Source organism: Oryzias latipes, chromosome 5 (assembly GCF_053564925.1).
Source record: "Oryzias latipes strain Hd-rR chromosome 5, Olatipes_Hd-rR_3.1".
Taxonomy (NCBI): Eukaryota; Metazoa; Chordata; class Actinopteri; order Beloniformes; family Adrianichthyidae; genus Oryzias; species Oryzias latipes.
In genome coordinates this window covers 32026825-32051858 of record NC_136241.1, presented here as the reverse complement: position 1 = coordinate 32051858, position 25034 = coordinate 32026825, and the positions used below count along the sequence as shown (strand labels likewise).

General features: G+C 39.1%; 4 protein-coding genes across 7 annotated transcripts; 1 reads left to right on the top strand and 3 right to left on the bottom strand.

Annotated features, from left to right (window-relative positions):
* The first annotated feature begins 2547 nt into the window (after nucleotides 1-2547).
* LOC144992347 (uncharacterized) lies at nucleotides 2548-4936 on the top strand. Its single transcript, XM_078948118.1, has 2 exons — nucleotides 2548-3065; nucleotides 3769-4936. The coding sequence occupies exons 1-2, from the start codon at nucleotides 2648-2650 to the stop codon at nucleotides 4767-4769; spliced, it is 1419 nt and encodes a 472-aa protein (XP_078804244.1). The 5' UTR covers nucleotides 2548-2647; the 3' UTR covers nucleotides 4770-4936.
* Nucleotides 4925-8049, bottom strand: LOC144992348 (uncharacterized). 2 transcript variants are annotated; one of them, XM_078948120.1, is made up of 4 exons: nucleotides 6999-8049; nucleotides 6407-6598; nucleotides 6183-6279; nucleotides 4925-6013 (listed from the first exon to the last, which is right to left on the bottom strand). In XM_078948120.1, exons 1-4 carry the CDS (start codon nucleotides 7029-7031, stop codon nucleotides 5070-5072), a joined length of 1266 nt encoding a protein of 421 aa, XP_078804246.1. In that variant the 5' UTR covers nucleotides 7032-8049; the 3' UTR covers nucleotides 4925-5069. The 2 variants fall into 2 exon arrangements, with proteins under 2 accessions (XP_078804246.1, XP_078804247.1); XM_078948121.1 differs by having other exon boundaries at nucleotides 7356-8049.
* Nucleotides 8050-14968: 6919 nt separating this feature from the next.
* Nucleotides 14969-16171, bottom strand: LOC144992350 (uncharacterized). Its single transcript, XM_078948140.1, has 2 exons — nucleotides 15855-16171; nucleotides 14969-15764 (listed from the first exon to the last, which is right to left on the bottom strand). Exons 1-2 carry the CDS (start codon nucleotides 16169-16171, stop codon nucleotides 15668-15670), a joined length of 414 nt encoding a protein of 137 aa, XP_078804266.1. The 3' UTR covers nucleotides 14969-15667.
* Nucleotides 16172-16511: 340 nt separating this feature from the next.
* On the bottom strand, nucleotides 16512-22405 carry ube2j2 (ubiquitin-conjugating enzyme E2, J2 (UBC6 homolog, yeast)). Of its 3 annotated transcripts, none has more exons than XM_023955242.2 (8): nucleotides 22266-22405; nucleotides 21625-21674; nucleotides 20141-20271; nucleotides 18998-19038; nucleotides 18597-18699; nucleotides 18370-18508; nucleotides 18208-18288; nucleotides 16512-18115 (listed from the first exon to the last, which is right to left on the bottom strand). In XM_023955242.2, exons 3-8 carry the CDS (start codon nucleotides 20269-20271, stop codon nucleotides 17825-17827), a joined length of 786 nt encoding a protein of 261 aa, XP_023811010.1. In that variant the 5' UTR covers nucleotides 21625-21674; nucleotides 22266-22405; the 3' UTR covers nucleotides 16512-17824. The 3 variants fall into 3 exon arrangements, with proteins under 3 accessions (XP_023811010.1, XP_078804264.1, XP_023811011.1); XM_078948138.1 differs by lacking the exon at nucleotides 22266-22405 and adding an exon at nucleotides 21810-22255; XM_023955243.2 differs by lacking the exon at nucleotides 21625-21674 and having other exon boundaries at nucleotides 22266-22404.
* Between the last annotated feature and the right edge of the window lie 2629 nt (nucleotides 22406-25034).

The window sequence follows — 25034 nt, the reverse complement described above, 5'->3', positions numbered from 1 at the left end:
ATGCTTTTGGATTTCCTTCCTCAACACTGCTTATTCTGTCTCTTAATTAAAATGATAATGAAAATAGTATTTGACATTTCATTTTCAAAATGTTCTCTGGTAAATGTGTAGCATAATTCATTTAGAAATGTCTAATTTGACAATTAAGATGGATTAATAGAAATGCTTTTTTAATTTTCAAAATGAAAATGAAAAAGCAATACTTGAAAATGCTTTTTCCTTTTCTACTTAAAACCGCTTATTCTGTGTCATAATTAAAATGAAAATGCAAAGAGGGGATTGCATTTGCATTTTCACATCCAGCCTGCAAAATCTGTAGCAAAATTCATTAACCGTGAGCATTAGAAGAGGGGAGGCGGGGCGATGACGTCACTGCTTTCTCCGTGTGTCTGACACACCAGGAGCAGACTGTGTTAGCGGCAGAGAAGACGGCTTTGAGTTGGTTGTGAACTTCTGATGAGTTTCCACAGCTTCTCAGGACTACATAGCAGCATGTCCGCCTTCTGCGGTCCTCATTCGGACGCACCGCGGACAAGCTTTGTTCTGCGGACCGCCAGCTGCCTTCGCATAGCGGAGCGCGAAGCTCCCGATCATGATCGCTGAAGGCGGAAATGCTGCGGCGATCTGAGAAACCATCATATGAATTTGTGTTTCCAGTGGTGTCCAGAACAAAAATAAAGACTGATGTAATTCCCACATATTTACAAATTTATTTGCAGCTTCGCGCTGCATTTGCTGTTTGATGACAGCTGGAGCCCCATCAGCAGATGGCAGATTTCACCGTGGTAAACGTTTGCTGGTACTTGGACCAAAAACACTCACTCAGCGCGAAGCTGCAGGAAACTTTCTTCATAATGTGCTTTTATTACAGTTAAGATTATATTTAAGGGCCTGCTCGATCATATGTTTTTAAATCCGTGCGGTCAGACGATGCTGAAGTTGGCTTGCGATTCACAGCTTCTGCTTCGCGAGGGCAGTAAAGGAATATTCCGCTGCATTTTTCGCATTACGATTACCTAAAACCGGGTCCTGTTCACAAACCGCTGGACCTGGACCGCTCAAACCTGGATTCCTGGATCTTCCTGTACAGAGCATCCGTGTTGTTGGACCAGTCCAGTCTGTTGTTCAGGTGAACACCCAGATATTTAAATGTGTCCACGACCTCAATGTCTGAACCCTGGATGTTCACCGGTGACTGTGGTGGTGAGGACCTCCTGAAGTCCAGGACCAGGGGCCTGTTTCAGAAAGGAGGTTAAGTGTAAACTCTGAGTGCGTTAACCCTGAAATCAGGGAAACCCTGGGTTTTCCGTTTCAGAATGGGAGGTTTGTTAAACCAGAGAAAGCCGAGTAAGTCAAACCCGTTTCTGAAAGAGAGGTAACTTCTACTCGGAGTCCGTATCCATGGTTACTTAGGCTGTGAACCTAACCTGGTCGGGAGCAGGTTTTATTCTCCAAACTCGAAGTTTCTGCTGGTCCCCTCCCCTTTTTAAAGACGAAGCGGTGTTTATTCGCTTTAACCTTCATTGCCCAAATGTCCGTCACACAGAGACGGTCTAAGTGACAAGAATGGCTTGTCCTTTTTTGGAGGACCCAATAGACGAGGAGGCTGCATTAATTCATAGAGAATTATATTTACCTCGTACGAGGATTTTGAGAAGAATCGATTTCTTTTTCACTTTTAACTGCTGCCATGTTATTTTAATTCCTGCAGGATTGCATCTACGTGAAAATGAAATCAGGGACATTGAATTAGATTAATGTAACAATTATTTTATGGAAACACAATTTGCTAGCACTGCTTACTTTCTTAATCCCGTATAAACCTATACCACTTGATCAATACAAGGGTAGTGTTGCAGCGTGTGTGTGCTGAGCGGGGTGCGATCCACGAGAGACAAGGGGAGGGGCGAGTGCAGGTGCAGATGGGGGGGGGGGGAGGGGTTGCGTGGTATATATTGTGTGTTCGGAGGACGGAGCACTTAGTTAAATAAAGAGAAGGTGTCATTCTCAGAATAACTGCTTTGGAGTCATTCTTTATCCACTCTGGAGGTTGAGGGTTTCCAACGGGAAGTGAACCCCGAAGGAGAATTCCCTTCGGCCCTGAAGGAAATCTCCCCTGCGCTTATGACCACGGTCGGAAAGACGAGAGAAAAGAAAGGAGAAGCCTTCGCGCAGCGAAAGGTTCAACAGTAGACAAAAGTTCACTTTTAAAAACACAATTGCATGTATTAATATTAAACTGACCAACGTTTGCAAGAGGGGAAGGTTAACACGAAAGTCCTCTAAACATTACCGACGTTAAAGGCATTTTTCCCCAGATTGGTTCTGTACACTATGCAGCATTTCATGCATTTACACCAGGAAAAACACTTCAAAAGTACACCTAAATATCACCATTTTTTATTTCACACCGTACGCTATTTAAATAGTTATTTCAGCCAATATTTTATAACAATGATTTAAATGCAAACTTAGGCATTAACTTGAGCAGCTATGTTTTCCCACGCTAACTGTCTCTGTTTTGCAGATGCAGCGGTGTTGCTTTTCTTCCGGAATAGACCTTTTTCACACTTCCGCATTTTTCGACCGGAAATACGTCAATGACGTGTAAAAGAACTTCCTGTTAGCATAGCGGCAGATACGAAAAATGGCAGAGTCAAAGAATCGGAGTTTCTGTTGTGTTCCTGGCTGTTCGTCATCCAACCAAAAACAACCCTACCTTTCATTTCATTCTTTTCCTGTGGATCCAAACCTGAAAACGAAATGGATACAGGCGATTCGAAGAGATGAAGGGCATAGTTTTACTGTAAAAACAGGTAGCACCTTTGTCTGCAGCCGGCACTTCGCTCCGGAAGATTACATTGGTGGCTGCGTCGTTCGTCGCCTGAAGAGTGGTGTTGTCCCGAGCCTATTCCCTTGGAACAACTTTACTGCTCCTTTGAGAAGGGAGTCAGTGTATGACAGAACTTCCAAACGGCAGTCTATGCAGCTATGCTGTGCAGATAGCGACATTGAAGCTAAGGCAGTAAAGATGGATCACGACTACGTGTCACACCCACCTGCAGGTAAGGTTGTTCATAATGATTTGTTTAGTTAACGCTAGTCAACTATGTGTACCGTTATTGGATAAATGCGTTTGATCAAATTAATGTTTATAATATAAGCTGTTCACAAAATTCAACTAACGTTAGCCTACTACATCTGTAACATAGTCTCATGCTGTCTAGCTAGCTGTAAGGAGCCAGAGATGAGCAGTAGGGGAGAGTGGGGCACAACCTAACGCTTTTTAACTGTTTCTATTTTTGTAAACCTACTTTGGGTTTAGAGTATTTATTTTTCCCCCAAATTAATTTGTAATATGACCATATTACAGTTTAAAATGTAGTATGATGTAATAAAAAATATACAAGAAATCTTAAAATATAAGTGTTAATATAAAATAACGCAATTTTAAAAAAACTTAAACAATTTATTGATGTGGTAGCTAGTAAACACATTAAGTTTCATCATGCTATACATGCATGTGTGGAAGTATTTAAAACAAGTGTTACAACTGGCCCTGTGTTAGGTTATGTCCTGCTCTCCCCTATTTTAATTACATGTATTTGATTACTTTTGAGTATTTTGTGATTTGTATTTTCCTTAACAAAGATAAATGAAATGTAATTTGTAATAAATACTTAAAATACTTTTTGAAACATAATTGTGTTGTGTTGAAAGGTAGCATAAATATGTTAAGACTGGTTTTTAATTTCTTTATCTTTACAGGTGCTCTGGACGAGGCTTTGGATTACATCCACGATTTAGAAGCCAAGTTGCAAAACACTGGTCTACCACCCCCTACTCTCTTCAGCCGGTACTGTGCATCAGACGACCAAATACGTTTCTACACCAAATTTCCATCCGAGAGTGTTTTTACTATTTTTTGGGAGTCGATTGCACCATCTGCACATAGACTGGTGTACTGGACCAAAGCACAGAGGGCGGGTGAGGAATGCTGCGAAGAGCCCAGCCCACCACGCATCATGCCATTAATAGATGAGTTCTTGATGTACTCTATGCGGGTTGCTGTTGGCATGAAGGAGCAGCTCATTGCTGACATGTTTAATGTGAGCGTTGCCAGGGTTAGCAGGGTTACCATCACCTGGGCCAATTATCTCTTTATGATGCTCAGCTCACTTCCCATCTGGATAAGCAGGGAAAAGGTTAAGTCAATTATGCCCCTTAAATTCCAGAGGTACTGTCCCAATGTTAGAGTGATACTAGACTGCACAGAAATTGCCCTGGAGACAGCCTCATCCCTGACTTTACAGTCAGAAACATTTTCATCTTACAAAAACAGGACGACATTGAAAGGGCTAATTGGAGTTGCTCCCAATGGTTTGGTGACATTCATCTCACCCCTGTACACTGGGTGCATCTCAGATAAGGAGATCACCAGGATCAGTGGAGTCCTTCCCTTGCTGGAGCCAGGAGATGATGTCATGGCAGACAAAGGGTTCCTCATTCAAGACCTCCTTACTGACATTGGATGTAAGCTCGTCATTCCACCTTTCAAGCGTTCCGCTCAATTCAGCAAGGAGGAAACGGAACAAACACAAGCCATTGCCCGCCTCAGGATTATAGTGGAAAGAGTGATCGGTAGAATAAAATCCTTTCACATCTGGGACTCTCCCGTGCCGCTCACACTGATTGGCAGCGTGAATCAGATCTGGCTAAACTGCTGTGTTTTGGCAAATTATCAAGGACCTTTTTGTTTTGAAGATTGAATGTTTGATATGTAAATTATGTATAATGTGTAAATAGTATGTAAATAATTTAGTGTTCCCACATGTTCTTAAAAATCTAATTAAATTGTTATCTTAATATTTTTTATGTTGAAATGTGACTTTGACTTCACAAAAAAATTGAACAAATAAAACAATTTTGTTCAAAATTGTGCCTCATTTAATTTTTTGCTATGACATCAACTGATTAATAAAAGCTAAATAACAAACATTTACAATAAAAATAACATTACAGATCATCAACAGTAAGACAGAAGGCTGAACTGATTGTTAAATACAAGATTATTGTAATTCAAGGTATGCATTCATGTATGTGCCATAATAATATAAATCCAATTTCTCTTTCATTTCTGCTATGAATGAGTCATCACGCCAAATTCTTTCCACAGTTATCGTTGATAGGGTATCTGTAACAAAATCACACCATGTCAGTCCTGTGATTGCCAGCTGGCCCTGAACCTGCCAATAGTACTTATGTGAACGCCTCAGACTGGCGTGGCCTTCCTGCACCTTGAGGTGAGCAACCTGTGATGGATCATTTTTTGTGCTGCTCTTCACCTCAACCAAGCCAAAAGGAGGCGACTCTGAAGGGTCATACACACGACCGTCTGGACTGGCCCCGAGATGTGGTGCGTCAGGGTGAATGAAAAATCCTGCTGGTAAAACGTTAACTCTCAAAAGTGCAGCATAGTTTGCCAGCACTTCAGACTCCACTAGGAGACCACGCTTCATTGCAGCTGTTTGCTTTGTGGAGCCTCTGATCATCCGAATAGCTGCAGACTCCAGCTCTGCACGACACGCCCGACTACAACAAGCATCCCAAAATAGACTAGCGGTCAGCCTTGGTCGCCGTAGCTGTGTCCACGCAGGACATTTGGATTGCTGCTGAGTTTCTTTTGCTATCTCGCAGGACAGCTGTGGTGACACTTCTAGAGACTGGAGATGCATTAACTGATGCAAGGTCGGGACGAAATGCAACCTGGGAAAAGTGTGCTGCATCACAGGAAGGGAGGGAAATTCTGGAGCCATGTGGTGTAGGAGGAGGTCACTCGACTTCTTGGGTGGACAGTGATAGGACATGGGGGATCCACGAGGGACAGACCCAAATATGGATGGCGACAGCTCCATTTCAGAAACCCCATCCAATACAACAGCCATGAGAGATTGGGGCTGCACCTGGCTTAATTTGCTTCCAGATGCCATCATATCTGGATCTGGCAGTGGTCCTACACAAGACAAACACAAGATTATTGGTCACACAAAAGAAAAGAGATGAGTGCATAACTACAACTAAATTTTATTCATTATACCTGCAGTAACCACAAGTTGGTTAGTCATTACATTAAAAAAAACTTAACTTGCTCTCACAAAGCAACAAAAAGTTAAATTATTCACCTGTATATGCCTTGTACAGTGTGGACCTCAGACCTTCCCGACCAACGGTTTTGGGCTTTTGCACCACCAGCTCACTAACAGGTTCAGGATGGATTCCCTTATAAGTAAAAGGCAAAAAGCAATTAGTCTGTAGTCACTACTGGGGGTGTTTTTATAATAATTTACAGTTGTTATGGATACACATCAGTTCTTGAATCATAATGACAATTTGATCACAAACCTACCTGTGTTCTTGGTCTGTGCCATCTTTGCAAGCCACTCGTGCAGGCCAGGGGGGGTGGAACTGCCTGCAGACCCAGCTGTGAATAATGTGCGGTCTGGTACAGGATGGCAACTAGGTGATTGCAGAATCCTTTACCAGCCGCACAACTGCAGGAGAAAGCCTTCAGGTTGGCACTTTCTGCATTCAGTGATATCTAGACACAATAAATTAAATAGGTTACAATTAAGTTATTCTTATGTTGCTATGTCAATGTTCATTATAACATGAAACTATAACTTTCCGTAGGGTGACCAGATTTGAGTGTGTAAAAAAGAGGAGTAAAGTGAGTTTGTAAGATATTTCATCGAGAGTAATTGGTGTGCAGAGCTGCATGCATAAAGCAAATGTGTTCACATTTCATCTATGTTCAATGTTATTTTATTATATAAGTATCAAAAAAGCGGACATGTCCAGGAAAAGAGTACATCTGGTCACCCTAATTTCAGTAAAATAATAGTAAGTGAAGAAAGTGCCGCAACCGCAGCAAGAACAAGAACAAACACGCCAGAACGGGCAACTTTTGCCAACCGGCATACTGTCTTTTATAGTCAAACCTCCAGTTTGTGAGGCTCCTCACTCTTTCTCATTGACCTGAAGCATCTACCTCTCACTACCACCTGTCCCTGGAGTATATTTGATACTACAACAAAACATTACGTGTTATCTCACATAGAAAAATACACAATTTTACAATAATGTCAGTAACATTTCATATTAACATGGTACAGCTTCACCAAATTACTGGTTGTTATGTTAATCTCATGCATTCGCACTTAAACACACACAAAATATTCACTGCCATGTGTTATACCTTATATTACAAATTCACAACACCTAAGATTAAAAGTTGATGTACAGATTTATACCGGTGATGATGCGGCTATGCTATGGCTAAGCTAGCTAAAGCTTACCTTGGTAATTGTGGATAAACTCTTCATGGAACAATTTATACCCCTTGTCCAATTTGCTCCCTTTAGTGGACGAATGCATCTCCACACTCTTCACCACATCGGCGCTGGTGAACTTCGGAAGACAACTCAGGCTCGTCGAAAACACTAGTCTAGCTGCCATTTCTCCGCCAACAAAGCACAAACCGGAACTGGTTTTACACGTTGATGACGTATTTCCGGTTTTTGCGAAAAAGGTCTATATGTGCTCATATTCACTGTAACTCTGCAGCAGCACGTCAAGTTCAGCTGGCGAAAAATACGCAGACCTCTTTTTTTCCACGGTTGCCATGGTGACTCGTGATATCTGCGCTCCATTGATAATGGCTTCTTATAGTCGCGGTGCTCACGCTCACCTCCGAATCAGTCCACTCAGAGTTGATTGATCTAACTCGGATCAGCTTCTCTGAAACAGAAAACTCAGAGTTGTTAATCTCCCGATTGACCAACTCAGAGTTCAAGTTCAACCTCAGAGTTGGTCGAACCTCCTTTCTGAAACAGGCCCCAGCTCCTTTGTCTTGCTGGTGTTTAGCAGCAGGTGGTTGTTTTCACACCAGAAAAACAAAGTCAGAGATGACCCCCCTGTACTCCTGCTCGTTTTACCAGAGAACATTTTGAAAATGAAATGTAAAATACTATTTTCATTATCATTTTAATTAAGTGACAGAATAAGCAGTGTTGAGAAATGAAATGAAAAAGCATTTTGGTCGATTGCTTTTTCATTTTAATTTTGAGTCAAAAAATGCAGCTTCATTTTGAAAATGAAAAAGCATTTCTGGTTTTGACTTTTCTTTTTATTTATATGGAGTCCTATACTGTTCGTAATTAAATAAATAAATATTTAATTAAATAAATAAATATGACTTCATGCAAATACACAATCAACCAATAAATCTCTTATAAATATATAAAAAGATCATGTAATTGTGAAAAACCTGCACACCGATTTTAAATTAGCCATTATATTATTCAATATATTTCATTTTGCTTTAAAAACCTGTTCATTACTTTAAAACAGCATTTTAAAATATTCATTTTATTCATGTGGTTCATTATTATAATTCTGTCTTTTTTCAGAAGCTCGTATTTCAAAATCAATATTTTCCAAAGTAGCTTTGTTTTTATTTCATGTTGCTGTTTTTCACAATAGCTTATTTATTTCATGAAGAGCTTTTTCAGGAGACTGTGTCTGTCTGTCAATCAAACTAAACAAGGTGGAGACACTTTTGTGATTGGCTACTCCTTTACTCAGACATGAGCAGCAGCACCCTAACTACATCGATCGAAGATGCTTCACCAAACGTGACGGCGCAATGCACACTCCTCAACACTAGGGGGAGTATGCACCTCAACACATCCGCAGTGTTACACGAAATTGGGCAGTTTTTGTTCTAAATTTGCGGATAAAAGTGGCTTTGGGGGAGTGTGCATAATTCAGGTGATTTTGTGGTCGGTTCAGTGGTTATCATCTTCTCATTAACATCTAGTAGTGGTCTAAGTTAGGGAAGTTAGAGTCAGACCAGGCAGCTGCGCAAAGCGGAACAAGCCTGCTCAGGCCTCCTGAACCTTATGATATTTTTCTATTTTCAATGAGACAATGATTATAATCAGGTCCTCTGATTTTATTTTTCCCTCCCGGGAATATGTTGAACCTTTCCTGCGATGACGTTTCTGAACCTGGTCGGAAAACGCAGCGGAGATCCATGATTGATTGAGCAATTCTGCAGCCAGGGCTTACTCCAAGAATCAGGCTCTGTACTTTGGAGGAAACCTGAATGTTTTTATTCTGATGTCTTTTGGAATAGTTTACATTATTGGCTTTTCCCCAAGATTCCACTTTTAGCAGACTTTTCTATTAAGGATATCATTTTTGGGTTTATTTTAGAAAACAAAAGCACAGAACTTATTCTGAATGATGTAATTATTTTGGGTAAATTCTATATACATAAATGTCGTTTCCTTAAAATCAAACCTTTTTTTTCTAAGTTTCACAAAGAACTGTGCTCTTTTTTTTCATCTGTAAATTTCATGGAAAACAAACTTGCTATGGAACTTCAAAGTATCATATGTAAATTGCAGCTTTTTGATAGCCCCCTAAACTAAGAATCATTACAATGTCTATGTAAACCCCCCCCTTTTTTTTTTAAATTTACTTTTAATTTATTTTTTATTTTTATTTTATTTTAATGTCTTGTATTTATTTTATTTTTCTGTATCATTGGAAAAAAAAATTCTATTGTTTTATTCTGCATTTGTTGTTTGTACATGTCCAGTATTTTTTTCGATGTTTCCATACTCTGCATAATTGTATACAATTGTCTCAAACTGTTAACCTCAATTGTCTTTTTCAATTAAAAAAAAAAAAAAAAAAAACTTTGGAGGAAACCTTTTTTTACTATTACTTTTCCAGGTGACAGGGCAACAGACCCTTAACTTGCACTCACACACTCACTCTCGCACTGCCTGGGCGCTCTGATTTACACGTAATTTAATAATGAGGAGTGTTTCAACGGGGGACTTCGAGATGTGGACGACCGGAGCTCCTCTGTCGTTTCCACACAAACCCTCAAACTACAAAAACAGAGTCGACCATGTTTGCATCTTCTGCAGCAGACAGACTGTTTGTCTCTATTTGATCTCTAATGTCAGCAAAGCCGCACGGATATTGCTGAAATATGTCACCTCTCTGACTGGCACACTGCTGAGCGGGTATCGAGGAATAAGAGTCGATTTCCATGGATGAGCCAATGAGCGTTTAGATCCCGCCCACTTTCACTGATTGACAGATGGACTCATTCTCCTGAAAAAGCTCTTCATGAAATAAAAAAGTCATTGTGAAAAACAGCAAAATGAAATAAAAACAAAGCTACTTTGGAAAATATTGATTTTGTAATACGAGCTTCTGAAAAAAGACAGAATTATAATAATATTCCACATGATTAAAAATGAATATTTTAAAATGCTGTTTTAAAGTAATGAACAGGTTTTTAAAGCAAAATGAAATATATTGAATAATATAATGGCTTATTTAAAATCAGTGTGCAAGTTTTTTTACAATTTTTTTATATTTATGAGAGATTTATTGGTTGATTGTGTTTTTGCATGAGGCCATATTTATTCATTTAATTAAATATTTATTTATTTAGTTATGAACAGTATAGGACTCCATACATGTCTGACGGTAGTGCTCAATGTTAACAGAGACGGGAGCTCAAAACGCTGCTGTACACCCACAGAAAAAGGCATGCCTCACCAGCAGGGGGCAGACGTGAGCTGACAGCTGCTTTGTAGCTACCTGCTGCCGTAGAAAAAGACTGAGAACGTCTGTCTCATAAAATAAAGAATAAAGATAAAATAAAGAAGACTTTTCCAGCAGATCATAGAGATTTTTTTGGAGAAGGATCAACACATGGGCTCAAAAAGTAAGGCCAAACACGTTTTTCAATGTTTTTTTTTTTTTTTTTTTTTTTTTACAAATAACATGGGAGTAAGTGGATAAAAATGTAAGTAAAATATTTTTTTTGTTTTTATGATCATTTTTACAGACAACATTTGATAAATGATTAAAGAACCAAAATTTGAAGTTGGAAAAATACCAGAAATAGTTACTGAGGGTCAAATGTCTGCTGAACACATCTGAATACTTTAATTTGTTTACAGTATGTCTGAATGATTTACACACAAGATTTGTGTTCTATCCATGTCTATACAAGAAAAATTCTATGTAGGACAAATATGTTCTTGTGTGTATTTTATAAGCTGTTAGCTGCTGTTGGATGAATGGTGAAATATTCAGTTCTTGCTATTGTAAATCTAACTCCAGAGGAGACAGTGTATGGCAGGCCATTTTAACATTAAAAAGCTAAGTTTGACTATCCGGAATGAACATTGTAGATATCAGCAACATATTTCTCACTAGTCGTAATTACATTTTGGATAGTTGGAATTGTAATTCAAGATATCTGTAACGTAATTGTGACTAGTCGAAACGACCGATAGAGATATCTATAATTCAGTTTTGCCTAGTCAAAACTGAATTACAGATATCTGCAATGACGTCATTGAAAACGACATTCAACTCGTCACACATCTTAAATGACAATTGTAGATATCTGTAATTCAGTTTTGCCTAGGCAGAATGACAGTTAAAGATATCTCAAACGTCATCATCACTAGCTCCTTCTGTCTTGCACGGGCTGCAGCATTAAAAAGACGATTAAAAATCGCTTCGCCCGCTGGCTGCTCTACGACGGAGATTTAGGGCCACCAAAAACAGTAAAATTAAAAGATTTTAAGTCCTAAATTAAATTTACGATATTAAGTGGAAGTGAGCATGATGAGCAGCAGGTGAACGCCACACAGCAGCAGCAGACCGACTAAACTTTGTTGAAGAGGTGAGCTGAATGTTTATTGATAACGTTCTAAATGTTTGGAAATTCGTTAGTTTGATTTATGATTTATTCATGTTTTATTCATTGATGGGTGGTTTGCAGGATCTCTGCAGCCCGAAGCCGTCAGTGTCCCTGCAGATGTCCACCTGAATCCTTTCTTTCTCCATTAAAGACAAGATCTCTACGTTTCTGTGACGCTTCCGTCTGTGGAGGAGCACTTTTGGCATTTCCACGTTGTAATGCTAACATAACAGACTACTTTCATTCCTCTTTATTGTTTTATGTTGGATCGGGACGTTTCATCTGGAGGAGAGGTGTATGTAACACTGTTTACTTCTGCATTGGTGTTCGGATGACAGGTTCATGACATAAGGTGACAGATGAACTTCAGGATATGTGAATGAAAATGAGAATAAAGGCTGCAGCGGTTCTCTGCACCCACACGTGTCTCTGAGCTCCTTATTAAACAGATAAAACTCCGCTTTACCGACACCGAACCCCGGAAAGCCGGCTCCACTAATAATCTGATTTTGAGTCGCCAAAAGGTTCAGAATCACTTCGGTTAAAGCTATCCGGAAATAAAGCTAGGCTCCGATAAACGGAAAACTTTGGTGTTTTTCTCTTTTCTTTTCTCTCTTTCCGATCGCGGTCAGAAGCGCAGGGGAGATTTCCTCCGCCGAAGGCGATTCTTCCTCGGGGTTCACTTTCCTGATCGGAACCCTAAACCTCCAGTGCGGATTAAGAACGACTCCAAAACAGTTATTCTGGGGGGGGGGGACACACACCTTCTCTTTATTACGGTGCTCCGTCCTCCGAACACACAGTATCAACGCACACACCTCCGCTCCGTACTCACCCCCATCTCAGCACACACACACGCACGCATGCGCGCGCGCGCACACACACACACACACTCCACAACACTTTTATCTCCTAAATTTACGAGATAAAAGTTGTAATTAAAGAAAACAAAACGTTTTTTGTAAACTGGTCCTAAAACCCCGTCGTACTGCTGCAACATGGTACTAATCAGTGCTAATTACAAGTTAGCAGGTGCGATTTGAATGATTACAACAACACGCTCTGCTCCTCCCCTAAAGTGCGATGCGGACCTAATTTGCATACAGATATCTGCAACGTCATTTCGCCTAGTCAAAACTCTAATTCAAGATATCTGTAATTACATTTTGACTATCCTGAATGAACATTACAGATATCTCAAGTTTCAGATATCTCTATTCAAATTTCATTTCAATATATCTGTAACTTGATTATAGATATCTACAATTAAATTATGACTATCCCTAACTCCAGTTTGAGATATCTACAATGTCATTTTGACTAGTCACAATTCCAGTTACAGATATCTACAACGTCATTTCGCCTAGTCAAAACTTAATTTAAGATATCTGAAAAGGAACATGTAGATATCTTAAATTGACTTGAATTAAAGATATCTTTAACTGGAGTTTTGACTAGTAAGAATGAAATTGTAGATATCTGAAACTTGAATTACAGATATCTACAATTCAGTTACAGATATCCGTAATTCATGAAGTGGATATCTGCAACTGAATTGTAGATATCTGTAATTGTAAACCCCATACAAATGAATGGCGAAAGTGATGTCATTTGTTCTAGGAATAATATCTTTGAGGATATCTAAAATTACGATTACGGATAGGAAGAATGTAGTTGCGGATATCTGAAATGTTCTTTTTGACTAGGCAAAACTCAAATAAAGATATCTGCAACACACATCCAGTCTAGCTTTTAATGTTAAAATGGCCTGCCATAGGGCAGAGCGCCGAGGCGTCCGCGCTTCGCACCGGGCATCCGCAGAGCAGCCGATCGGTCCTGTTTGAGCTCCAAAGCCTAGTAATTATTGCAGTTTCTTTAAATCCAATAAACTTCATTTCACTTCTCAAATATCACTGTGTTCATCTGATATGATATAACTGAAATTGATGGTCCGAACAACCAATGTTGGCGGAATAGTCATTGCTGCAGATGGATGGGGGGCATGAAACACGTTCACATATGCTGCCTTTCTTATGACAGTTAAATAAGAACTGGAATGGAAATTAGTTTAGAAATATTTTAAGTCTTCTGCCTAAATTCACCCAAGGGGCCCAAGGCAATCACCTACCTTTGCCTGATGTTAAGTCCGCCCCTGCATATTCTGTAGGTTAACAGACTGACTTTGGAAAACTGGTTTGATTCAGTCCCGGATGATGTTTGCATAAAAAACTGGAAGATCAACTTCATTTGTCCAACAGTTTTTAAATCAACCAATCAAAAAATGTCTTTAGATGTCATGTGCATGTACAGGTGTAACATACCTGTAACCTACCCTGTGCCTTTATCAACACAACTTTGATTGGTGTGGAAAATGTTATTGGATAAACTTGCAGTTGTGCAGATTTCCCTGACAGGAGGGTTTTTCTGAGGTTCGGAAAGCTCCACTCAGAAGAAAACACTTGCTGAACAGCCTCCTGCTGCTGTTTTTACTACAGTTTTGAACGCTAACATCACACATTTACTTGTTTTTATTTACAGATTTGATTCGACTGAGAGCTGAAATCAGGACAATCTTTTCACAGCTTTCACACCAAACGACCACATGTTTACCTTCTTTGGCCACCAAAGCCATCAGAATCATTAGGGTCAGGATCCCTTTTTAATGGTGGTGTTAAGCATTGCAGACATTGTTATCTGTCCCATCAGCTCTGCTCCTGCTGGTCCAGGATGTCCAGATTCACGGCTCGTACTTCCAACAATTCCTAAAAACTCTGTCCAATGCTCCTGATGTGAAGTTTCCTGTTCCTCCTACAATTGTATTTGTGACCTTCATAGACTCAGATTACAAGACAGTGACAGCGTACGCATACAAACCAGAGCAGGAACTTGGTTTCTTATTGATACTTTAGCACACAACTCAACAAAACCAGTTAGGCCGGCATATATTTTCTTGTAAATTCTATCCTTTCCTTTCATTAATCATCATTAAACTCATGTGACTAACTTCCAGTTTCCTTAAAAAGGCTTCTATGCGACTGGAAAGGAGGTAACACGTTTTCTTCATCTAGTAAAAAGTCTTTCAAAGGAATCTTTTTAGAGTTGTTTACAGTTCAAATTCCTGACATGAGAAGATTTACGAAGGTCATAGTAAACTTAGTGATTCCATTAAAGGACTACAAACATTTAATATGTCAGCCTCATTCCTGTTTGTCAAACATTAAACATGCAAACAATGTTGACTTTTTACATTTGAATTTGTAGGAACATCAGTTTAAATAAAAACAGAATTTATTGTAAATAATCTGAATTTGTTTTCTGTTCAGAATTAGTCACATAAGTGTTTAGATAATCCAGTATGAGACCATTTGAATCGGTAATACGTTTGAGCATGTCAGAAATATTTCTTCATGTCCCACTTCCTTCACAGATGTTTGTTATTTAACTTAAAAATGTACATAAAGACCATCCAGCAGAAAATAAAGCGGATTCTTTGATCAATAAAGTGAGATCCTCCAGTTCCTCTTGTTTTGGATTAGACCTTAGATCACATCTGACAACACGATTCACAAAGGAACAAGCAGCGTCTATATAAATCAGACAATATTTACAATAAATTATTGGATTACGTAGAAAAATGCAGTCACAGACAGTCCAGAACAGTGAAGTTCTAGACTGTAAAACTTTTTATGGCCGAACATATGTGGGTGTGCGCCGGTCATGTGTACCAACATGTCCTCCTTGTCTGAAGATCTCCAGAAAACAAGTCGTCTCCGGTAGCTGTTCAGCACGCCAGCCTTCGCCGGCGTGATTATCCATAAGGTTTTGATGATAGTCCTTCAGGTGGTTCCAGCTGCGGCGGCGCGCTCAGCAGTTGTGTCTTTGTTGCTGCTTCACGCCGCCTTTGAAGACTCGCCGCAGGTTTTCAAATTTTCCCTTCAAACCAGACTGCCTTGACTGGGAACTGAACAGAAGCACAAATCCATTTATTTTAGACATTTGAGGTTTAACCAAAACACTGAAGATTAAAAACAGTTGTCAAACCAGAACCTACTTTGTGGACGGACTGTCCTTCATCTCTGTGTCTTTCTGGGTAGAGTCCTCGTCACTGTCCTCAGGCTGGTTGGGCAGCTGGTCCCAGATCTCAGTGTTGACCCACAGGGAGCCGGGCAGCGTCAGCCTGGCGCTGGTGCAGGTGATCCAGCGGCACAAGGGGCAGGTGACGGTGCAGAGCGGCCCCTCCAGGATGGATATTTTTTCCAGGCAAGGTGTGCAGAACGCGTGGTTGCAGTGGAGGAGCCGCGGGACGCGGTTGCTGCGGGAGTATTCGCAGCAGCAGACGATGCACTCCAGATCCTCGTTTGGAAACATGGTGCCAGGTCGCAACGACAGGAAGACCCTTTCAGTACAAAAGCACTGCAAAGGAGAAAATAAGTAAGATTAAAGAATCTGACAGTAATAATTCAAATAAAAGATGTTAGGGACACTTACAGGTCGGACTGCTTGGCTGCTTCAAAGTGAAGTTGCTGCTGTGCTGAAAGCTGGAAAATGTGACCGGTGCTGCTGCGCTTTTTAAGAACAGCTCCAAGGAGGAAGTCAAACAAGTTACAGCACTTCCAAAGAAGAGCAGGCATCGGATTAACAGGTCTTCTGTGGAATTCCTCGCACAAGCATTTGTTCAGTTTTTTCAAAGAGCTGCCACACAAGGAGATTCAGGCCATTCTTTTATTAAAGGCCCTGCCAAGCAAGGTCATTTATTGGAATTTTCTATGTAAACGTACAATGCCACACAAGAAAAGGTGAAGCTCTGAAATGTGGGCATTTTGGAGCACTGAACACCCCCCCAAAATCCTCAGTTTGAAGACGATGCAGAGAATTTGTACAGACAGGAAACTCTTTAGCTTTCACAGAACCGTTTTTTTTTTTTTTTTACTAAATGTGATGCACAATAGTAAATAATCAGCAGATAAATGAGCCGTCTGACTGTGCTGCGCCGCTTTGCAAACACTAGACAAGCAAGGTGCTGCTATAAATAAGAACAAAAACAAAAGAAGTGATCAAATAAAATTTAAAAAAGGAATATACAGGAAAAACAAACATGTTGGTTCTCTTTGTGTCTCTTTATTTGGACCTATATGACCTCTATTGGTCGTCAGAACTGATTCAGAATCTCCAAAAGGTGCAGGTGCTGCTTGGCTCATGGGTTAGTGGAAAGAATCTGCGCTCTGACTGCATCAGTCTTTGCTTTTAAACATGTTAAAACCATTTCTTATCTAGGATTGATGTGTTTTTGGTGCAACAATCAGAAGCCTTTTGATCAGCAGAGGAATAAACACACAAAGCTTTGCTGACTCAGTGCAGGAGGAGGAGCTGACAAAAATCTGTTTGTGATTCATTTTAGACACAGACTGTTTGGGGAAAAAACCCTTCCGTCTGAAAGAGGAAAACAATAAAGGGTGGGAAATAATAGGAATAAAAACAGCTCATCCTTTGTGGTTGCAAAAAAAAAAAAAGTTTTTTTTGCAGATGTTGAAACTGAAACCAAACAAGGTGAAAACATGAAGGAATCTGAGCCAAACGTGTCGCTAGAGCGAATGCAGAGAATCACAAAATCCTGTTTTGGTTGTGATGAAACCTCGATCGCCATCTATGCACGGGTTCACAGAAAAAAAGAGCAAAACTCTTTAGAAAAGAAAAGTAAAATTCCACATCGCCATAGAGGGAGTTGTTATGACCCTCCCCCTTGTCAAAAAACAAACAGATAACACCCTTAGCTAATTGTGTCGATGCACTGGTGCGGGACCCGCATGTCAGCAGGCTTCAACCAGGACGCCGCTTTGAGCACAAAGGAGAGACTCCCGCACGGATGTTTTGCACGGAATCACCCGACAGAAAGAGAGAAAACTGTTTTGGTGAGGGAACCAACGTTTAAAGTTTAAAGAACTTTAAACCAAAGTTCAAAGTTAATTGGGGGGAGGGGGGGGGGGGGGTCTTGCCTGCCAGGGAGGCGGGAGGCTGTGTCCTTCACTCCTGGGCTATGCTCCTTAGAACGTACTTCACTGTGTATGCGAATGCGGCAAAGCCCACGATCACAAACAGATTCGCTAAAGCTCCACCTAGAAGTCCATGGTTGCGGTTGGGCTGCTGCAGTCCCGGGGCGGGGAGGGCGCCCCCCGCCGGGGCCGGTCCTCCATTGATGGCAGGGAGGCCGTAGTGGGCGTGTTGAGGGTCGCCGTCTGGCACCACGTCGGGTAAAGGGAGGGGCTGCGTGCGGGCACTCAACTCCTCCTGGACCTTCTGCTTCTGCTTAATCTCCTGGTAGAGGAAACCAACAGGAGAAAATGAAACCAATGGGCACCGATAACACCGATACTCAGAACGTAAGAGAAAGTTAATGACTGACTTACATCAACTACATCAGGAAACAGCTCGCAGAAGACTTTGTCTTTGAGGTTAAAGGCCAGGCTTTGGGCTGACAGCTGTCTTTTCTGGAAGAGCCAATGAAAGATGAGCATGAAATCTCTGATTTGACATCAACGTGGAGCGCTGGCCACCTCTCCTCGACTCACTGTGTAGTCTGAGGTTTCAATGCTTCCAAGGGTTGGTCCTTTTTCTACCATGAAGCTCAGCAAACCTGTGAGGATTGTGGACACAGACCAGGCAGGATTCCACGTGTCCGGGTGGAAGTCTGTGATGGACAAACATAACCTGGGGAAGAGAAAACGGAAGTGTTCTAAAAGCTTTCAAAGGGGATTGTTCTTCAGAGATCAAACTCAATAAGAAAGTCTTTTAGTACCTTGTATTACACTTGAATCTCCCATTCGGTGTTATCATATAGATACTTGGAGGTTTAAAAGGAAACTCTCTTGGAAATATGAGCTTTCCATGATAATACCCTCCTAAAACAACACAACACAACATAATCCATTACAAACAACATCTGAGCTTCTTACAAACTAAGCCTGATGTCCTTTTTTCAAATTATTTTGCATTAAATTCTTAAGATTTTACATTTTTCTTGACTCCATTAATACTTGGAGCTACAATCACGTCAATGCAGTTTCAGCTTAAAAAAATGCCACAGGCATTTGAATGGAATCAAATGAGTCAGACAAAAACGCCTGAGAGCCTTGGAAGGAAATGGATGATCATCAACCTGTCGGGATCTGTTTGTGAACACAAGAAAGCTCATTTTACCTTCATAAGGCGTTTTTTCAGGCCCTCTGACGACATAGTGCCTAGAAAAAAGGAAAAATAATTTATAACCTTTGATGATTAAATACAAATATTTAACCTTTAAGTTAGAAGTACGGTGTTCACATCTGTCTGTATTAGCAGCCGAGGTCTGTTTGGTTTATTTTATTATATCTTCATCCAAGGAATGTACCAAATACAAATGTGGACAAAAATCCACAATAGTGGCTGAAATAACTTAAAACCGAAAAAAGTTACATTAACTAAAAGATGAGTGAAAATTAAATATTTTTATTGTCTTGTTGAGTAAATTAAATAATTAGAAAAACGACTGAACAGGCTGAACATCATTTGTCCATAAGAACATGCTAAACTCAGCTCAGACCTTTAAACAAAATACCTGGAATTTTTGTCAAGTCTGCCAGTTTAAAAGGTAGACAGCAGTTAATGTGGAAATGAGACAGAAAATCACAGACGACTTAAACCTATACGAGGTAATCTCCAGGCAGCTAAATGTAAATTAAAGGTTTGCTTCTCAGATGGTTGGCCAGAGAGTTGTGTTGCCTGTCTTCAGTCTGTCTGTGGATGACCAATGATTCAGTGCTGCAAAAGGCTAAATAATATGATGACAAACAAACTATTTTGAAAATTGAAAAGAGAAATTCAGCAGTAGAGGAGCAGAGTAAACATTGCGAGTTACTGCAGGTGTTGGATCCTGGAACATTAGTGGATTCAGACGCGTCTCTGTGACGTTACACGGCCCAGTAAAGGGCTAATCTAACAGATTGATGTGTAGCTGATCTTTTTCTTTCATTTTCACATCACTATCTACATTCACACAGTTTTCCCCTCAGCATCTCAGCAAAGAGAAGAAATTCATATTATTCTAACTTTGAAAAGTACCAATGGCTGTACAGCTGTTGTTTTAATCTGAGGTTTAACACTGAGAATTATTTTAAATGTGGATGATGCAATGAAGCCTCTCGTTTTTAATAATATCAGGGTTTTTGCAAGATTTAATGCCAAATACAATGAACTCCAGCAGTAACATCTAAAGTTCTGCATTCATAATTCTAATAAAACCAAACAACAGTGCAATGCACCACAAAATGCAACAATTGGGCCAACTGCAGAGGTGGCTTGTACCATTCTAAGATGTTGGAGGGAAGAGGTTCTGCACAAATGTAAGGCACTGGGTCTTTTTTTATCCTGAGGTAATCCTGCTTAAGTCGCTGAGTGGCTGTAGTTGGAGCTCTCTTATTCCCTGCGTTGTTCATCTGAAAAGGAGAAAATGCAAAGTAAAGTTACTTTGATATTATGGCGTTGTGCCATCTTTACTACAACACATCCCTTTTTTAAATAGGTTTTTCTCTAATAAAAACAACTCAAATAAATCAATTTATGCATTTGACCAATCAAATGGACCCCTTTATGTTGTTGACCAATCAGATGGAGCCCTTTTATGTTAAATATTAATCTCCTATGTAGATGAGAGTCATTTGGAGAATAATTGAAGGTAGGATGACTCTTATTTAAATTAAACTGTTGCAGTGAAATGGAAATGATGTTTTTGGTTGTTTTGTTATTTGTTCATGTATGCCAAGTTATATCGTCACAATATATTACACGCAGCCCTAATATATGGTAAAAAAGCCAGTTTTAGGTGCACAAAGCTAAAAGCTTCAACAACTGGAATCAGTTTAGCTTGTTTTTGAATTGATACAGTTATCGATTCACACACAAAAAGTGAATGAGTGTGCCATAATAAAAACATTTTAATAAAGTGACCAATGCTGAATTTGAATGGGACGGTTTTGATTATTTTAAACCAGAATATAGGATCCACTTGGGGTCAAACCATTTTCAAAGCTATTGGCACTTCTATAGGCTCAAATGGCAGAAAGAAAATAAGGCTGATGTTATTTGTGCGTATTTACGTGCGACCAGAAGAAGTGATGGAGATTCATGTTGGCCACACGTAATACGTCCAATTACTGCATTCCCCCCACGTATTTTAAGTGCGCCCAAAGCTGCATTTTGTTGTTGGCCGCATGTATTTAAAGTTAAACTTTAAGTTATAGTCCCAGTATCTATCACACACCTAGAAAGGTAAATAAATCAACAAAGGATAACATTTTTTAAGGAGTCAACTTGGAGGGGTGCTTTCAGAAATGACATAAAACATCAGCATTGCTTAGCTTTTTCAAAGGAGAGAAGTCCATGAGGAAAATAGGCTTCACTTTAAACAGTACAGACATTTAAACGCACTTTTTCCTAACCTGAACAAAATGTGTGGTGTTATTTTTTAAACTGATCCAAAGCTTGATTCTGAGTGTCAAAAAAGAGGAGTGCCCTCGAAAACACATTTTAAAAGTTTACTCAGTTTGCCAAGATTTTCACTATTTTCCATATCACTGAAACCTGGTTTCTTTATGCACCCATTTATTTTTTACAGATCATTCCAGAAAATGTATAAAGCTGCACAACATATAAAGGAAGGTTTGGGGGCTGTATTTGTTTAAACTTTTTTTTAGGTGTCAAGCATCAAAAGGTTGATTTGCTTATAAATAAATAAATAAAACATTTCTTAAACTCTTCTATTTTAGCCTCGTGGGAAAACTGGGATTCACCTCAAGTCTTTAAGTGGACATCACGGGTATTTGGACACTGAGCTTTGTTACTGTGGACACAAAACACACCACTCCCGATCATGAAACTCTTGATTGAAATAATAATAAGCAACTATTAGTAATACACTTTCATCAACACAAATCCTTACTCTACTGTTCGATTAATTTACATATTATTATTTCACCTTCTGTCATGTGACAAAGAGCTGACAAGCAAAAAGCAAGTCCGAAAGCAGGCCAAGACAGTACAACTTCCTTAAAAACATGGTACTTATTTAACCAAAGCTAACGCGCTATTTAGCTAGCAATGCTAATGTAAACCTGTCACTCGAAGACAAAATTAAGCTAACTCAATAGTTGATTGTGGTTGGTAAACAAGAAAATACACGTAATCAGATTTTAAATCACTAAATGACAGTTAATATAATAACATTTTATATAATCAATCAATTTACTTAAGCTAACAGTCGGTAACTAAGCTACAGCCACTGACATTTAACCAACAGCTAACGGCTAACAGGCCACCTAGCCGCACTTAGCTTCGCAACTTTAGCAGCGATTTCCAGAAATAGTTCTTATACCAAACAGACAATTAAAGCAACTCTCTCGGTTTCTAAACATGACACACAACGCAAACGTACCTCTCCAAAGACCTCAAAAGAAAAAAAAAAACTGCTCAACGCTGTCCCAAAAAAATCTGTCAATTTTGTTGTCAAACAGATACGACGTTAACATCAGCGTAGCTTTAGCAGGAGCGACACATCTACTTCCGGTTCTGCTTCCTCTTCATTTCAGCTAAAAAGAGCAGCTACGTTTTTCACCAAAAGACAAGAAACGTTCAACCTCTGTCTCTGACTGAGCAAATATATGGCTATAATACTATAAGGTAAATAAAGTTCCTTCATGGTGAGTTTAGAAAGCTTTGTTGTGCTTTCAGCAGCTAAATAAAAATGTTTACAAATCTTTGTGTTGAAGTATTTATTGACACACAGGTACATGAACAAAACAAATTCACAAAATGAACAATTTTAGTCAATTATTGTTCCTTTTTAAATGTATGTTAATCTCGTAACCTGACTGTAAACAAATTGGGATTTCACAATAAAAGCATGGGGTAATGGATGTTGGTTTACATTTTTACTCCAAACTTATATCTAAAAAGAAAATGTTGAATTTAAAGATTCATTCATAGCAACAATTTAAAAACATCACATATTTAAAGTGTAATGCATTGCATATTTACATTATTAAATACATAATTTTACAGAGGCATATTTACAACAATTTCTGAGAAAAGTTGTAAGATTGTGTAATGTGTACATTTTGAACATCTACAGATTATTGTTGCATTCATTAGCACGTCTGGCAATTTTAATTTTATTTATTATTCCTATACACATATATCTCAGTTTCGACAAAAAGTCAATAAGGGATTTGAACATAGTGGGGGTTGGTTCAAGTCACTGTGGATTTGTGCCACAGCTGAATTGTGTGCTTCTTCTCCTCAGCTTCTCGGGCTGTAAAGACGCAATGACAGAAAACTCGCGAAAGACATCAGCACAGGAGGTGTCACCTGTAAAAGGAACATTTAAGAAAGGAGATGGAGGATGCCAGGAATGTAAATTAAAGGCTATAGTAAGCAGGGGTCAGCAGAAAGTCTGTCCAGCAATTTTGCAGTATTCAGAAAGAAAGCCCAGAGGATTTTTTTTTTACAAGCAATTTAAAGACCAAAGTTTTTAACCGAAATCTGAACAATGAAATGAAGACCCTTGACCTTTCTCATGACACACACAAGCTCAGTTTTTCATCTCTATACTTGGAAAGTTTGCAGCAGAAGGAACAGAGAAGTAGCGTGGCTACTGGCTACTGAAATTGTACGTATAATTTATTTCCAGAACTCAAACTCTGTTTCAGTAAAACTGGGAAAAAAATAATGGGTTCAAAACCTATTTAGCATACAATTTAAACCCTTCATAAACTCAAACAGGAGCAGACACTTAAAAAGTTTTCATCCACTTTATTTAGTTTTCATACAATAATTTTTTTTTCATTTGACCCAAAAACATCCCAAATTTTTTCTTAGCACTTTTCAGCCGTTGGGAGTAGTACTTCTTAAACATTTGTGTTAAAGAATTCAAATAGTTTCACTGATGGTTATTATGATAGACTCATGGGTTGTCCCCACAAAAGATTTATTTGACGTTACACTGAAAAACCACTAATTTTTGGTTATCTCTTAAAAGGATGTGCTCAGAAAAAATTATGTTAGTAATAATAATAAAAACAAAAACAGTGTTACCTCAAATGATTAGACTTGCTTATTAATTAATTGTAATGTGGCAAAAATGACCACCTATAGAGAATCCCATGGCAACTGTACAACAACAACAGGCAAAAGGCAACCCCCCCCTCCCTCCTTCCACATAGCTGCGGGTTAGAAATATGAGAAGTGTAAAAAGATTTATGACTGTCAATTTAAAGAAATAGTGCAGCACGTTTCCTCTGGTGCAAAAGAAACAAAAAACAAAAGCCTCTGCTGTTTGCTGGTTCATATCCCACCATGATAGCTTCAGCAGTGTCAGTTAAGTGGGAGTCTTGTAAATAATGTGGTGTGATGTGCAAGAACGTGAACCAGGTTGGCCTATGGTTAACTGTAGACAGAATGAACTAAGTCATACTTCGCCTCATAAACCTGTTTTTAAATGTTGAGCGGCAAAAGCGTGTGTTCTCACATGAGAATAAAGGTGTGCAAAAGATATAAGGAAAGTCTGGACAGGTATTTCTTAGAAGTGGTGAAAAATGGCACTGTTTGAAAATAAGTTTTGGTCTGAAAGTGGTCTCCACAAAAGACTAACTCTGAGAAGTTAAAGTGAGTGGAAAATCTCCAAATTTTCTTTGGACGACTAAAATGATTTTAAATATCCAAATGGGTTTGAGGATTTTTTTTTAAGGCCTTCTATTAATCCAAATGACAAACATGTCAACAATGAGGAATAACAGTGCAGTTTTGTACAACATACAAAATATATTGATATAAAAACAGATTTCAGAATCTTTTTAACAACTTTTATGTAATAAAAAAAAACTTTTTTGTTTTATTTGCAACTAAAATGTGTTGGCAGTTTTATGCGAGGAGGATTTAAGGATACTATCCAGCTCCTGACAATTTTTAGTTTTAATGTATTGTGAACAATTCCCCACAGTATAGTACCTCACTGGACTGCAATTGTGAACTATGGAGTTTCCTAAATGTGTCTAAATGTCCTCGGCTACATCCTGTGACTCACTGCGCCTCACACTGTTTAAGACCTTCAGAAAGTTCTATTCTTCTAAATTACAATTATTATGGTTGCCTGAAAGATTTTCTATTGACCTTTCATTAAGTTTAAGATCTAAGACCTTCAAACTTA

Excerpts from the sequence above, each read along its gene's own strand:
- LOC144992347 (XM_078948118.1), top strand. The coding sequence starts at position 2,648 with ATGGCAGAGTCAAAGAATCGGAGTTTCTGTTGTGTTCCTGGCTGTTCG. Across the intron at positions 3,066-3,768 it reads CGTGTCACACCCACCTGCAG|GTGCTCTGGACGAGGCTTTG; the intron begins GTAAGGTTGTTC and ends TTATCTTTACAG.
- LOC144992348 (XM_078948120.1), bottom strand. The coding sequence starts at position 7,031 with ATGAGAAAGAGTGAGGAGCCTCACAAACTGGAG. Across the intron at positions 6,599-6,998 it reads AGGAGCCTCACAAACTGGAG|ATATCACTGAATGCAGAAAG; the intron begins GTTTGACTATAA and ends TATTGTGTCTAG. Across the intron at positions 6,280-6,406 it reads GGCACAGACCAAGAACACAG|GGAATCCATCCTGAACCTGT; the intron begins GTAGGTTTGTGA and ends TTTACTTATAAG.
- LOC144992350 (XM_078948140.1), bottom strand. The coding sequence starts at position 16,171 with ATGTTTCCAAACGAGGATCTGGAGTGCATCGTCTGCTGCTGCGAATAC. Across the intron at positions 15,765-15,854 it reads AAGGACAGTCCGTCCACAAA|TTCCCAGTCAAGGCAGTCTG; the intron begins GTAGGTTCTGGT and ends GCTTCTGTTCAG.
- ube2j2 (XM_023955242.2), bottom strand. The coding sequence starts at position 20,271 with ATGAACAACGCAGGGAATAAGAGAGCTCCAACTACAGCCACTCAGCGA. Across the intron at positions 19,039-20,140 it reads CCCTCCAACATCTTAGAATG|GCACTATGTCGTCAGAGGGC; the intron begins GTACAAGCCACC and ends CCTTTTTTCTAG. Across the intron at positions 18,700-18,997 it reads TGAAAAAACGCCTTATGAAG|GAGGGTATTATCATGGAAAG; the intron begins GTAAAATGAGCT and ends GTGTTGTTTTAG.